The sequence below is a fragment of the Montipora foliosa genome, chromosome 11 (genome assembly GCF_036669935.1).
Source record: "Montipora foliosa isolate CH-2021 chromosome 11, ASM3666993v2, whole genome shotgun sequence".
Taxonomy (NCBI): Eukaryota; Metazoa; Cnidaria; class Anthozoa; order Scleractinia; family Acroporidae; genus Montipora; species Montipora foliosa.
This window is the reverse complement of record NC_090879.1, coordinates 30,754,463-30,770,628: the sequence shown is the minus strand read 5'-3', so window position 1 is coordinate 30,770,628 and position 16,166 is coordinate 30,754,463. Positions and strand designations below refer to the sequence as shown.

General features: G+C 39.4%; 1 protein-coding gene across 1 annotated transcript; it reads left to right on the top strand.

Moving 5' to 3' along the window:
* The first annotated feature begins 9,138 nt into the window (after nt 1–9,138).
* On the top strand, nt 9,139–13,738 carry LOC137975847 (TNF receptor-associated factor 3-like). Its single transcript, XM_068823048.1, has 4 exons — nt 9,139–9,309; nt 9,521–9,679; nt 10,259–10,414; nt 11,610–13,738. Exons 2-4 carry the CDS (start codon nt 9,578–9,580, stop codon nt 12,660–12,662), a joined length of 1,311 nt encoding a protein of 436 aa, XP_068679149.1. The 5' UTR covers nt 9,139–9,309; nt 9,521–9,577; the 3' UTR covers nt 12,663–13,738.
* Nucleotides 13,739–16,166: the final 2,428 nt, after the last annotated feature.

Here is a 16,166-nt window from a genome sequence, read left to right as displayed (position 1 = left end):
CCTGACACTTCACTCGCCCTGTTAAGATCCATCCCAACTTGGATTCCGTGAGGTTTAATCTCGGACTGACTGCTTTCATTGAGATGTGACCAGAGAACATATCACAGTAATAATTATTTCCTAGCAACATTTCTATGTTGGCAGTTTCTTTATTTGAGGGTAATGAATCGGCAAGAGGAATGTCCTTAAGTAAGTGAATGAATTTCTCTGGGTTGAAGTGTGCTCGTTGTAAGTCACCAGTCATCTTGGGTACAACATTGACTCTTAAATGCAGAGATTATCCATTCTTTGTTAACAGCTGAATGTCTGTGACCGGAGTGTGAACCTCTCTGGGTTTTGATGAACTGAATGTGTACACTGTCAGTGTTTCTGATCCTGTGATTGGCAACTGGAGTTTTTCTGCTAGCTCGTTGGTGATGAAGGTCCTTTGGCTGCCTGTGTCTAGAGGCTATCTGGTGGTCACTTTTCTTGATCTTTGCAAATTTTGCACTACAACGGTGGCAGTTTGCATCAGTACTTGCTCATCAGTGGACAGCAAGGTATGTTCTGTAGCAACAGTAGCAGATAAGGGTCCAGTAACAGAATGAGCTATTTCTAAGGACTTCTCAACTGGAAACTGCTTGATGCTGAGACTTCTGTGGTGAAGATTTCTTTGTTTGCAATAAACACACGCCTTCTTCACTGTACAATTTTTGTGTTGGTGACCTTGTTTGTGACAAATAAAACAGTTTCCCTTGATCTCTTCTTTCCTAGCTGTCACAGTAGGGAACTTTTTGCACTCATCACTCCAGTGCTGTCCACTGCAATAAATGCAAATCATTTTCTTTCCTCCAATGAGATTCTGCGGTAGTTTGGTTTCACACAGTAATGCACCAGTAGTAGTATTAGAATCAAACTGGTTGACCTGATATGTCGGTAGACCACGTGTTTCGAACCGAGCCTTTGTAATCAACTTTGTCAGAGCTTTGCCTATCTGCATTTTCCTTGTTACTAATGTACTTATGCAACTGATCTCTGAGTAGATGCACGGTCCTTTCGTCACCACCCTTTTTCTGGTCAGTCAGGTGGATGAGAACATCTTTGGGTAACTTACTAGCCATTATCAGGGACACTAGAATTTTACTCTTAATATTCTGTCCAAGAGCTTCTCATGATCTAAGGTGTTTTTCAATGAGATCATAGTTCTTAAGGGCTGATTTTTTGCTTGAGGAGGCAGGTAAATACATAAGACTAGTATAATGAACATTGACGATGTCGTAACGTTTCTTCAACAATTTTATGGACTACTCGTAATTTACATTAGTCACGGATAGTCCTAAGGTGGCCCACAAGTGCACTCCGAATTCCAAACTACACTCCCATGCAATTCTAAACCTCACTCTGAATTGTTGAACCTCACTCCTAATTCTAAAAACTCACTCCGAATTGCAAAAGCCCACTCAGAATTCTTAAACTTCACTCAGAATTCTAAAAGCTCCCTGCGAATCCGAATAAAGTCGCAAGGGACTCGATCGAGCTATCTAGAAATGCATCTTGGGTAGTTGTCCTCCCGCCACCTTGTTCGGACGAAGCAGTGTGTTTTGCTCAATGTGAAGACACTGGCAGGTTTTGCTCGAATTGTGGACATAATATCGCCACAAATTGGGGAAAAGGTATGCAGGTCTCATTTTTTCAGTTCTTTTGTAGGGATAACTGATGAGATCAGCAAGGAGATTAAGTTTTGGATAACACCACATATCTTATCATCATCATTTATAGAGCTTAGGCGGGCTTTTTGCTGTAGTACAAGCGGCAACAAAATTCTAACTGAAATTTTGCCGAAACTGTAGACATTTATAAAGTGAACTTGACTTAGTTTTGTTTCGTTTTTATTTATTTGTTTGCAACACTAAAGAGAACTACAGTTTGTGAGGCCACAAGTTAATCCTTTTCCCTCAACATCATCAGCCGCAGGTAAGGGACGGATCACTTATTACATCACAGAGATAAGTGGTATTGTTATCGTAGGGCATAAAATTTTGAAAACATCTCGCAAAGATAGGAGATATATTTGAAATAGCAACTGCAGAATACCCACCTGTCAATTGCATGTTATTTCAATAACCAGTGTCTAAATGTAAGGTGCTTTTGCAGTACTTTATTTATTTAAGGTGATTCCCTTGTTTTGCACCGCGCATCTCATACTGCGCATAACAATGCGACTTCGGAGATGGCGAGAAAAATTATCATGATTCCACTTGAAAGCTCTTGAATATCAAAAGCGGCCTTTGTTGCCTCTCTTCAGATGGCCAGGGCGAAGAGCCGCCATCTTCGAAGTCGCAATGTTGTGTGCAGTATGAGATGCGCGGTGCAAAACAAGTTAATCACCTTAAGTAAATAAAGTACTGCAAAAGCAACTTACATGTTATTGAAATAACATGCAATTGACAGGTGGGTATTCTGCAGTTGCTGTTTCAAATACATCTCCCTTTCTCTTGCTTCTTTCAGACCTTTTACTTCCTTAAACGAGTCATCTGTTTCTGAACGATATCAATTCCACAGAATTGATATCATACATAGCGCTAAATTGGCCAAGGCGGAGAATATCACAACACTCTTTGTTTTTTCCTCCAAAGTTTGAATAAGCATAGTTTTTGTCTCCTCTTGGGACCATTGCAAGTCCCAAGAGAAACAGGAAACAGATCTTATGCAAAATTTGGGAGGACAAACAAAAAGCATTATGGTATTTTCCGACTCGGCCAATGCTGTAACATCATCTTCTTGAGCACTTGGAACCAGAAATTACTGATTTCCAGCTGCCGGATTTTAATTCAGTTTGCAAACTATGTTTAAGAAATATCCCTAATTAGATGCATATGGATTTCAATAAGCATCATGAAGTGTCCCCTTGCTCTTCGCCTCAACTTCTACGTCAACCGCGTCTCAGAATACAGCTAATTTACGTCACAAAGTGTCCCCCAAATGCTGCTTAAGTAAAGATTAACTGCTGCATTTACCCAAAGAAACAAAGAACGCTAACCTTTTCCTTTGCCTTATTGTTGAAAATAGATAGCAAATACTTAGACTTATAACTAAAGGGACACTTCGTGTTGGATGTCAAAATTCAGAGGTTCTATAGTTTTCTGAATGAGATGGCCGCCTGAGCTTTCCTTAAAGAGTTACGTTGATAGATGAGTTTTTCGATAGAAATGAGTAACGTATGACTGTAGCTCAGTTGGTTAAGCACCGGGTTGTCATGCAGGAGATCGTGAGTTCGACTCCGGTGGGAACAACACTCAAGGTCTTCAAATAACTAAGGAGAAAGTGCTGCCTTTGTGATTACATCCGCAAATGGTTAGACTTTCAAGTCTTCCCGGATACAGACTATAAACCGTAGGCCGCGTCCCACAACTCTTCATTCTTCACAAGCCATTGGGACGTAAAAACCCACACACTGTTCGTAAAGAGTAGGGCATGGAGCTCCTGGTGTTGTGTTCAGGCCTCATTTCAGGCTGGGTGAGATCGCTAATGGGCTGATAGCAGGCTGCCAGCGGCGCCTGTATATATATGCTGATGTCCGATCTCACCCATCGATCACTTGCTTGTAAAGCGCATTTGAATATGTCAATAGAGAATGCGCTATATTAATTCATTACTATTACCATTACCACTCAATGGTAAGTGTTGCGAAGAGAATTCTCGGAGACTGCCGTCTGGATAACTACTAGTGGGATTGATTATAGGGATTCTGTGTTCATTAAAACGGTCTTTACGCCGACGCTTGGTTTCTCTGGAAGATTACATAAAAAACACTGAATCATGTAAATAAAGTTGAAAGTGTTGCAAGTAATGTGAGATTTTACTCCCTTGTATGGGCTATATAGGTATGCGCGGCCCAAATTAAAGAGTATGGTATTTTAGACGTTTTAGTTTGAAATAGGGTAACAGTTTTAACCATTTTGGTCTGAAATAGGGTATGGTTTGTGCCCTCATCAAGTCTTGAACCTGGGCTAGTACAGGAATCCAAAGGCAAAAACAATATTAGAAACGAGACCTTAAAGTGCCCCTAACCCCAATTTTTCTTTCGCTAAAATGAATCTTTGCACCTGTTCGAGACGCATTGCGGCCATTTTTTCCTTTTTCTAACAAATCCTGCCATTTTATAGGCTTCGAAAGTTGCGAAAACCCAAGTATCTTTTTTTCACAACTGAGTCAGAAGGGGAGTATGTCTATTCCTGATTTGACGTCACAATCTACTTTGCATGCATATTTACAAAGAGTTAATGCAATGTAAATCTGACTCGGTCGTGAACAAAAGATGCTTGGATTTTCGCAACTTTCGAAGCCTATAAAATGGCAGGATTTGTTAGAAAAATGGAAAACTGGCCACAGTGCGTTTCCAACAGGTGCGAAGATTCATTTTAGCGAAAAAAAATATTTTGGGGTTAGGGGAAAAGTTAAGCAACCAAACTAATAATATAAACGAAATCAAATACGAAGAGATATACATTACTCTTCTTTAGTTTATTCACAGACAAAGCGGCCGATCTCCAGTTAGTATTCCAAAGAAATTTAAATTCAATTCTAAACTTAATAGGAAGCCAATGTAAGTCTACCACTGAAAGGAGTAATACGACAATATTTAGTTTCATTGCATAATACCCTAGCACTCATATACTGTACACGCTGTAATTTCTTGATTTGATATTCTGGGAGGCCATATAATACACTATTGCAGTAATCCATTCTACCTGAAATAAAGGCATGAACTAAAGTCTTAGTACATTCTTCAGAGAAATATTTTCTTATTCGTCTCATATTGTAAAAAAAAATAAAAGGCAGGGTTGCATGTTTTGGTGACATGAGATGCCATCGTCATCTCAATCAATCCATGACCCCAAGTTCCTTGCAGTTGCCACAGGAGTGATAACTGATTTCCCGGCACGAAGACTAGTGATAGACTTTAGCAAGTTGTTGCAATGTACCAGTGATCAAGAATACGGTCTTATCATCATTTAGTTTCAATTTATCATTCACCATCCAATTACGAATGTCATCAATGCAACTTTCCATCTTGGCCCAGACGACGTCTTGATTAACACTAGAGTCAGGACAGAAGGACTAACAGAGCTGACTGTCGTCTGCATAGCCAACAATTGTTTCTCCACAATTTCAAATGTCTTGCTATCATAAGCAATAAACGGCAAAAGCCCAAGACACGAACTCTGAGGTACTTCATAGTCTAATGTAAATTTCCTAGAGAGTATGCCATCTATTGATACTTGTTGAGTTGTACCAGTGAAGTAACAAGCAAACCAGGACAGTGCTGTATCCTGAACACCAAATGCAGATCTCAGTTCTGCTCAAACTTAATCCGGAAGCAAAACTGTTGCTATGGCAACTGCACGATGGATGTTATTTTATGCCTTGGTTGATGGACATTTGAACAGAACTGCTTTAATATTTCTGAGGATTTTCCATGTTATGTGATTTGTTTTCCTTTGAAACCACTGATGAGGTCATCAGGTTTCACACAAAACTTTTAATATCTCCTGAACGATAGATATTTTAAAAATGCAAACACCATGTTTCTGTTTTTCAAAACGTTTTTCAAACATCTCCAATTATTTTTTATTTCATAGGCACTTAAAAGTGTAGCCTCCCACGCATTCGTTTTTAGGGTAGTCGTATTTCACGTGACTCGTCCCCAGTCGTTTCTAATACGCGCCATTGACGAGGGGTATTATGAGAAGGAGAAAGAGAAAGAGGAGAGATGTCTGTTTTCTTCTTCCCTTCCCATTCTCCTCTGGGCGCATCTTCTGCTCGTTTTCCCCTTGCCTTGCGTCTAGGAGATGCATATTACTGGGGACGAGTCAGGTATTTCACCTCTGTTTGTGGAGAGGACGCGAAATACGTCTCCCTTAGAAATGACTAATCGCTTGTTCAGTATTGCGAACTGCGATGGACAGTGGAGCAAGTGCAGCAGATACAAATTACAACAAAGGTTACATGTGTCAAAGTGAGACACATGCAACAAATTGAGAAGAGCGACGATTGTTGCATTTGCCTGTTGTGCTAGAATGGAATTGATTGATTGAAACAGATTACGTCTGTCACAGCATATCGAATCTGCAGACGACAGTTCCGGTTTCCGGTTTCCGGTTTCCGGCTGATACCATATTGTGAGGTCAGGATGAAGGGTATTTTTTCTTCTATATTCAGCGTATCGTGTTGATATTTAGAGGAACTGTCCAGCACTGCTTGAACTAGTAGAGCGTCCTCCGCAGTACAGCTATTCAGAACAAGTGATACAGGGGTGATGTAGAATGTAATTCGCTTTCGTCTCGTGACAATATTTCCCCAGTCAAGTGTTACTATGACAAAATCTGCACAGAAAAATTTAATTCACTGAGCATCATTATAGGAAGCGTTTAACTGACGGTTACCTTAACCAACAGGGGCACCCAACGATAATCTTCCGTGAAAAATGTGTTCGGGGTAGTCAAAATGTTCTATGAATTTCGGCCGGTTCTTTGTTGCCAAACAGCTCAGTACAGATTTCTTTACTAAAACATCACCTAAAAGACTCGCAACCAGGGAAAAGTTTTCAGAAGGGATGGTTTTTGCAATTTTTGGCAGTTGAAAAGGTCATCTAGCAGTTCCGGATGAGCAATTGATTCGGTTGGAAGTTCTTAGAAGGTAAACGTTTAGCTAGCAATTTCTGAAATAAAGATATCATTCCCTAAAATTTTCGGGCACTTCAATTTTCAGCTATAAGATATCCGAACAGATAAAATTATTTTTGGTGCAAACATCTCTTCAGACAGTCTTTATTCATCACAACTAGGAGCCTAAATCGAAACCGGAAGTAACATTATTAGCATTTTTAAACTTTACTTCCCAATTCGTTTAAATTCATTGCGTGGACAGCTTAAAGCCATTTCGTGTTTTTTTTCTTTCTTTGGCTTGTGCTGTTCGCTTTTTCTGGATCGTAACATGCGTTTTGTCATGACCAACGTGACAACTTTATACATATTATTTCATGTCAAAGTTCCGACGGCGATCTAAAAAAAGAACCATGATTCTTAAAATATGGGGGAAAACCCTTTTAACAAGATAAATTAAACGGGTGGTTGTCAAAATGATTAAAAGACGATAGTCTCAAACGTTTGTGCAGGATATATACACTACTATGGTTAACTTTGTCAATGAACCAGATGAAAGGCTTAGATGTCCAATTTGCAAGACTGTTTTTAACGAACCGTGGCAAACGTCTTGTGGACATAGATTCTGCAAATTATGTTTGGAATCCCTTTTAAGGTAGGTAACCTTGTTCATTGTAGGCAGTATTCGGCCATTAATACTCAGTCGCAAGAAAAGGCCGGAAAGGCGCCACGATCTTGATGTCATCGTTTGGACCTTTGTTAAAACGACGGTCAGCTTTCCTTGGTACTACAATCATGAGTTTTTTCGCTGGTTGGATGACTATACACACATTTCTTTTATTCCTTCAAAATGGATTATGTTGCCTTTCCTTTAGATATCGAGACTGAACTTTGCATAAGGCTCTTTTTGGGAGGTAAATGTGCTGATATCAGGGGCACCCAACGAGAATATAGCTCAATACCACTTAAACATAGCATTGTTAAACTTATTTTCAAATTGGTATTTAAACGGTATATATATATAGGTATATTTTTGTGACCTAAAAATTTTTCATCTGTTCGGATTTCCTAGCTGAAAGTCTTGTGATCCGAAAATTATAGGGATCAAAACTTACCTCTTCGAAAATTTCAGCCAGAAAAAAGGCTCCCGAAAATTCTAGGTGGCCTTTTATGGTAAAAATCCGTTAAAAATGGGCACAGTATACCATTTTTTAGATGTTCGAAAATCCTAGGACAGGCAGGCAGCGCAAGAAAATGTACAACAAATATTCCGAAAAATCTACATCTCAAATCATCTACCGAACAGATATTTTTCGAAAATTGACGTTGGGTGCCCCTGTGATATTAAATGAGGAGCATCCAATAGGCTCAAATTTTCACGTGCTCTAGCTCCAGCAGCTCTTTTGGAATGACGTTGGTATATTCATAGGGACTGTTTCTTCCACAGTTCCTTCTATGAAAGAGGACTAAGGTTTGAGCAGTAGTTTGAATGCTTTCCAGTATTACCGAATTCTATGTTTTGCAACGAACAAAGTTAAAAGAAGTGAGCAATGGAATTGAGTTAAAAAAAGAATATGTGAGAGATGACCATTGTTTCCCACGAAACTCTCCAAGCCAACCCAACGCCTCGATCGTTCATGAAATATCCACTGTGTAAATCATGATGTAAAATGGCGAACAAGTGAAACGGAACCGGGGGAATACTTGGCGTTTTAGCGAAACTATTCAGTTTCGAAAACATTGCTGAAAACCTTCCCACAATATTGATGCTCGATTAATTAAACGCAGATTATTTTCTTCCGTTTTTTCTTCTGCCAGCCAGAAAAATCGCCAATGTCCCGTGGATGGCAACCAGGTTTCAAAAGACGAATCCTTCCCCGATAAATGCTGCGAAAGGGAAATACTCGATCTCCAGTGCCGTTGCCATTACAAAGATCGAAATTGCGATTGGAAAGGAGAATTCCGAGATTTTAAGGTAAATAGTTTCGTTTAAAGATCCTCTTTTACTGAGTCCCATCAGCTATTCTTGCATATTGTTGTAAATGGTGTTAATCCAGAAGTGATGGGAGTCACTTATATCCGTCCACAAAGGCAAATGCAACCATTTTGGTGTACGCTTATTTTTATACACATCACAAAGTTTTCCTAACATGGCCAACTACCTAATTACAACGACATAGCATTAACGATAGAGTTTTTTTTTTTTTTTGGTTTGGACTCTCTTTGCTGATTATGTTTCTAATGGGTGACATTTAGTACTATTTTTCGATACAAGTGACGAGGAAGTTGACAGGGATACACTGCGTAACATTTATCATGCAGAAAGTTTGCATACAATGTTCCTCAATCTGAGCAAAAGTCATCTTCAGAGGTCCACAAGACTCGTGACTGCGCTCAGGTGGTCGAGACGCCAGTCACTCACAAGAGTCGTTCTTTGAACCTCACGCAACTTTTATCAGGCAATACTCACATGAAGCCAAGAGACATTTTCACGGTGGACGAATTAACAGCCAGTTTACGACCCGTTTCCACTGCTAATGGCAGACTCCTGTTTCCTTCAGTTCAACGCGTCCATAGATAAATTATCTAACAACATTTAAGCGAACTGAGACCGATCTCTTTTGACACTCTAATTAGCCCCATACAAAGCCCAAAGACTACAAAGGTGCATTCACTCATAAATATAAGAGTAATCATTCACGGTCAGTTACCGTATAAGAGGTGGAGAATGGTCAAAGTTTTTCTCGTTCTCCAATTATTAATAAGATAGGAGACATTTACGGTTACCGGCTTTGAAAACTCAAAACATGCCGTAGTTTTCAATCCTTAATTTTCTACAATAATTCTGACCTCCTTTTTACTGTTTTATCGAGCAGGCCCATGAGACAAGCTGTCAATATGGTGACGTACAGTGCCTTGCCTGTGGTGAGACAATGGAACGAAGAAGTCTCGAAGAGCACGCATCAAATGCCTGTATTAACAGGACCGTGATCTGTCTATATTGCGGAGGAAAAGTGTGTCAAAGAAACTTGAAGGTATGGGAGAAGGAATATTGAGCTAGTTTTAAAGAGCAAGTCACATTTGCTCACCATAATTTAAAAGAAAACTACCGAATTAAACCTTGACGTTTTAGCTCAGTTAAACGTTGACTCGTGTAGCATCCATACCTGAAACATATCCTCTCATAGGATTAATAAGTGAACCTCTTTTTTTCCTCTTTCAATTAAGTCGTTTCCCGTTGCCGTTGTATTGTCTCTGAATAGACAAACATATATTTTCGCTACAAAAATTTGGTTTATCAACGGAGTTGATAATGTAAATTGACCACCGTACAGAGATTCTAAAAGCTTTGTCTTTGTCTTTGTCTAGCTTTTAGAATCTCTGTACGGTGGTCAATTTACATTATCAACTCCTTTGATAAACCAAATGTTTGTATACTACTTCCCCACCGACGCAGCACCACAGTTTCTTTAGAAACTACCCCTTCATCCATATATATTTTCGCTACTACCTAATTTTCAATACTACCTAATTTTATCTTGATATCGTTTCATTTTCAACCGTTTTGAGTAGAGAACCGAAAACAAAAGTTGTTGTCTTCTGTTTATCTGCAGGATCATTTTGGTTTGTGCCGGAAATTTCCCGTAAAATGTCATTTACTCTGCGGAAAGGAGACTATACCACGTGACATGTTGGATGACCACTTGACCAAGGAGTGTCCTCACGCGGAAGTACCGTGCCCGTTTTTCATTCATGGTTGTGAATTCAAAGTGAGTGCCTTTTGATAAGTTGAGACAGCAAGTGCTATTTGGAGTTTAAAATACTTTCAGAAAAAAGAAAGATGCATTACTGTCAGTGTGAAAGACGAGGCTTCTTAAAATCAAATCATAAAATATTTGAGTGAAAACGGAAGACTTCCTTGAGGAGGTTTCAACGTTTTCTCGCTGATCTCGTCTGTAATTAAACTGAATTTTTTTAAAAATTTGCACAGGTAATGATCATGGATTCTTGGTTATAGAAATCGCCACCAGTAATGATTAGGGTTTGCAGAGAACAGCGAAGGCTGAGGTGATCAATTATTTACCCAATCTAACGGAAAGCTATTTAATTTAAGGGTCATTGTTAAAGAAATTCAAGAGGGTAGCAAATGAAAAAAAATACTCCCCCCCCCCCACCCCCAACAAAAAGAAAAAGATTTTTAATGTTGACATTGTCAATGACCGTCAGCTATGACCTTTATCAAAACTAACAAGGTGAATATTATAAAACGTCTATTAACTGTCAGTTTTGCTGTGTAAGGTCACATTTAACATCAAAAGTTCGACAAAAGTCACCTTGTTAGTTAATAAAGATAGCCGGCTGACAGTCATCGAAACTGTCAACATCAAGAACCTTAATTTCTTTCCCGTCAGCCTAGGCTAGCAGGTAAGTATTGAAAGGGAGTAACTTGCTAGCATACCAGGATTTTCATCATTTCTGGTAATTAGTGGGGTGCCATTTGCCATTAACGGCACACTGTCGTTAAACTATTGAACAAATCTTGCATGAGTCGTTGTATTTTACAGATGAGCGTTGCTTGTGCCATTATTAACGAGGTCTCGAATTTTAATCATGCAAGTTTTAAGCCTGATTTTTTTTTTTTGTCCGAGTTTGCTTTTGGGTTACGCGGAGTTTGTAACTGTAGTAATCTCTTAAGAGCTTCTTCGCTTGTCGAAATATATGCAAATTATAGATTCTCTGTGATGTGAGGTCACCGCAAATATAATGGTAGAGTTTCCAGAGAAGGCCTTCAAGGATTCAACACTCCGCATTACACAGACATAGGCCTCCCTCTCAATGTTAAATAAACATTGACTTTTGCACTTCCTCGTCCACACAGCTTATCGAAAGCCGGTTACATCAGCTTTTTATCCTCTATATAATGTTAAGTGGTGTCTGATGTAATGTTTTTTTTTTGGTCAACAGGGTAAAAAAGAATCTGTTGATGAGCACCTGAAAGCCACTATAAAGATCCACGTTGAAAAGATGAATCAATCAAGCATTGAAAACCGAAGAAATTATGTACAAATTGAAGAACAGATCGACCACTTGCAGAAAGAGAAGAACAACTTGGACCTGCAACTTCAAAATCAAACCGAGGAGCTTGTGGCGGCAAAAATCAATATCCAAACTCAGCAAACGAAAATATCCTTGATAGAGAGCTCAATCACAGGGCACATAAACGACTTAGAGAAACTACGCAGTACCTTTGATGCTGCCGCCGCGGATGAAGGAAACGGAACCGTTGTTTCTTCGCAGATTGAGGAAATTTTGAACACTGTAAAGGAACACGAAACAAGGGTTAACAATTTGCAAAGCGAGCTAGCGCTCGTCAAGGAAATCACACTGACTTCAAAAGAAAACGGGAAGATATCACGTTCTTTGTCAAATAATCACACTACCTGTGAACGGCGTATGGAAAGAAATGAGAACCAGCTGGCTTTGCATGAGATTCAACTTTCAGGACAAAATTTTCAGATTCAGATGCTTGAGGCAACGTCATATAATGGAGTTTATCTTTGGAAAATCGACCAGTACAATCTAAGATTCCAAGAAGCTGTTTCTGGAAAGAAGATTTCCATTTACAGCCCTCCGTTCTACGTTGGGCGGTTTGGTTACAAAGTGTGTGCCCGTCTTTACCTCAATGGTGATGGAATGGGCAAAGGAACTCACGTGTCGGTCTTCTTTGTCATCATGCGCGGTGAATACGATGCCTTATTACCCTGGCCTTTCCTCCACAAGGTCCATTTTAGAATTATGGATCAGAACAAAATCAAGGATGCCAGTGATGCTTTTCGTCCAGATCCTAACAGCTCAAGTTTTAAGAAACCAACGTCGGATATGAATATTGCCTCAGGCTGTCCGACACTTCTCTCTCACGTAGAACTCCGACAGGGTGGATTTGTCAGGGATGATACCATGTTTGTTAAAGTTAATGTTGACATGAGGGACCTTCAAGGCGACTTATGTACAAGCTAAGAACAGAACAGAGCACCATATAATTTTGACGTATATCTGTGCATAGTGAACATAGCTCGACATGAAGCTTGGCGACTGAAAACTCCTTGGATGCAAACGATTTAATAGACTAGAATAATAATAGGAATTAGGGACGAGGAGCTTTTGAAGACAACACCCCAATTGCATTAAGCACCCTAGGAGCTCATAGCTCTAAGGTCCTTATGAAGCATATTTTATCTGCTTCGAATTTCAATGTTGATAGTCGATACCTCTATGAGGTTATTAACAGGCCATTCTAGGCTGATTTATAGTCATATTAAGTTCCAACATATAAGCAACATGCGCAGACGCCGGCCTTGGATTAAGCAGCCCAAACTTACAAGTAGTTTCTTTTTATGGGTCAGATTCTAGTAGCTATTTTAGGAACGAGCAGAGGGTGTCTGAAAGGAAAAAAATGAAGTAAATTTTTTGATGGAAACGAAACGTTTTAATGACAACGATCAAAAACCACTTGGAAATCAGGAAGAGCTGTAATTGATTGATTTAATCAAGTGCGATAAATATAACAATTTAAGAAAATAGCTAACTACGCCAGACGTGTTGTCGAGTGGTAGAAGTATTTAAGAACTCAGTATTTAATAAGCTATTGCCTTTGTGGATATAATAGGTAAAGGATATTTAAAATATATGTTGCATGATTATTTAAATAAAGGTTACAATATAGTAGAAACAAGAAATAATAGCCATTTAAGAAAATATTTAAGTTGCATAAATTTGACGAAAAAGTCACACAGTTTGGTATTCACTCTTCATAGAGTTAGAAAGCCTACTTTTGATAATATTTAACAAACAGATTCCAATGTTGGCGTGGGCCTGTTCAGTTATATATATTGTGGTAAGAACACAAACGTGGCACGCGAGACGATATCCGAGTGCGCCAATAATGTTCCAAAAAATAACCGATCAAAATGCATGCATACAGTAGAAGGAAGAAAGTTCTGAGCAACTTTGAAGGTTGTTTAAATGAAAGAAAGGAGGCTTCTTGAACACGAAGACGTACAATAAAAGGCGTGGTTCCCTAGGCACATGCGGATGAAAACGAAATCATTCACATTTTGATGTATTTCATTGAAACACGCCAGGTTGGCTTGCAACAAGAATCGCCAAAATACGGCAATGCAACCAAGAGAGAACGAACCTCAAGCAAGATCCGCTCCAACACTGAAATAACGTTTAGGTGCATTACAAAAATTTTTGAAAACACAAGCTAGTGAAATTTCCCCCTAATTTTACGAGAACTCATTGCGATTACGTGTTTATAACATAAGGGCAAAATTTTCTTGTCGCTGTCGAGGCCCATCGAAAACCAGTTGGGCAAACGGATTAGTATAAAAAGCACTTGTTCGCTCGCATTTTAGGGCAAAGCAAACAAACAAGTCCACTTTTTCTTTATGCCCAAAAGAGTACAGATAATTGTTAATTAATTCCAGTTGACAAAAAAAATCGATTTTCATTTCTGAACAAATTAAATTGAAAAACTGATTAAACCACTTTTTGAAAATAACAAACTGTTTAGTGCCCAAGGAAAGAATTTGTGGAGTAACTTCTTCTACTAAGTATGAGCTATTACTGGTATTCTGTTTTGTCCTTGTTGTTCTCTTTCGCTCTCCTTTCCTTCCTGTTTTAGTCATAGGTCCTCCAGGCATCATGTAACCTTATCAGAGCTTCTAAAGATATCCCTCCGATGCTTGACTTGAATAACTCACGGTAGCCGCCAGTGTGGACCACAGTTATCATGATATGTCAAACTGGATTGAAACCAGCGAAAAATGCAGAAAGAAAACATTTTCCAAACCGTTTTCCACCTGAACACGAAAAGCGTTGACTGTGCTGAACTATAGTCGACGTAGTACGGTCGTTTAGCCTCGTCGAGCCACAAAAAGCGCGCGAAAAATGAAACCTCGCTTATCTTAAGATGAGTTGGCCTAGGTTGAGCCTGCAATCCAATCGAAAACGAATACCTGGTCAGCGGTCAACTTAAAAAAAGCAGCTGACCTCAGTGACATCTAAGCTTGAGCGAGCCCACGATATGGTCACGTGACACTGGTCAGCGGATACGTTGTTTTGGCAGGTGTCAGTTGATTAAAACTTGTACGTCCAATATCAAAGATGTATGCTGTAAACTAGCATGATACTGGTCACATTGGCATACATGGACGGGTGGACCTAGGTACGGACGGACGGACCGTCGATGACGTCATGGCTATAATTCTCGCATATTTTCTTGACTATGGTGTTCCGCGCGCGCGCGTCTTAGGCTCTCGCGGAGCTCCGCTATCACTTGGCAGCGTGGGGATACGATATTTATCCACGAGTGATGGCAGTCTCTCACTTGTTCGCGAGGAACTATCAGCTCGAGAAGATAAAATTGGTATCCCGAAGATGAAATTTCCAGATCAAACAACTTTTTTATTCATTATTGAAATGGTGAAAAGATGGTCACCAACCTCTAAAAAACACATGTTGTGTAACATGAAACAAGATATGAAAGTTATGAAAAACAAATCATGATAATATCAAATGGCCAATAAAAGTGTTGATGTAGTAGAGAAAAATTATATTACAGCAAAGGAGTATCTTGCAATGAAGGGGAAGCTCGCGTTTGATTGGCTAATTGTCTTAGTTACCGTGACGACACCTATGTCGTCACATGTGTTCACTGCCTGCGGTGAGGATATATATATTTTTTTTTTCGTAAGAAGGAAAATCATCATTCCATCGGTATCTACGTACTATAACAAATCTGCTGTTCTTTTTTTAGATAACAGTAACTTTTCTCACCTTGGTATTATTTTGGGTCTCTCTGTAGGTCCCGGAAAGCATTGTATTTTTAGTCATTTGGAATTAGCCTTTATTTCGAGTTGTTTTGTTTGCTGTCTTTTGTTTCTTTTGTTTTACGCAATCTGTGCTCCGATACTTGCAGAAGGAACCAATATCTTTAAGGCTTCCGTCGCTGTATTGCTGTTTGAATTGTTGCTCGCCAGATTGGATTATCTGTCGTGATGAAGAACGATGCCTTCTATATATAGACACTTCGAAAAGTGCCATAACACTCTTTGTTTGCCCGCCCTCCCCCCCCCCCCCCTAAATTTTGCATATGCATTGTTTCCAGTTCTCTTGGGATTACAATGGTCCCAAGAGAAAGCAAAAGGATGCTGATTCAAAATTTGAGGGGACAAACAAATATTTGGAAGAGAACGCCATACATTGTTTTGCATTTTAAAGCTTTTTACAAATATTGTTGATAAGTTATATTTGGAAAATGCGTAGTTGCCAACTGTCCGATTTTCTATTTAGATTGCAGGAACACCTGTTAAGATCTGCTTTTCCCGCATATTCATAAAGCGCGCAAGAAAACTTTTGAATTAGTAGACACAGTCCTTAAATGGTGATGGCAATGATACTTGGTAGTAGCTGGGAGGTTATAGGTGTTCTCCTGTTTTCACCCACCAGCACCTGAGA

Bases quoted from the DNA above. Each gene is read 5' to 3' on its own strand.
- LOC137975847 (XM_068823048.1), top strand. From the start codon at position 9,578: ATGGAACGAAGAAGTCTCGAAGAGCACGCATCAAATGCCTGTATTAAC. The intron at 9,680-10,258 runs GTATGGGAGAAG...GTTTATCTGCAG, and splicing joins TGTGTCAAAGAAACTTGAAG to GATCATTTTGGTTTGTGCCG. The intron at 10,415-11,609 runs GTGAGTGCCTTT...TTTGGTCAACAG, and splicing joins TTCATGGTTGTGAATTCAAA to GGTAAAAAAGAATCTGTTGA.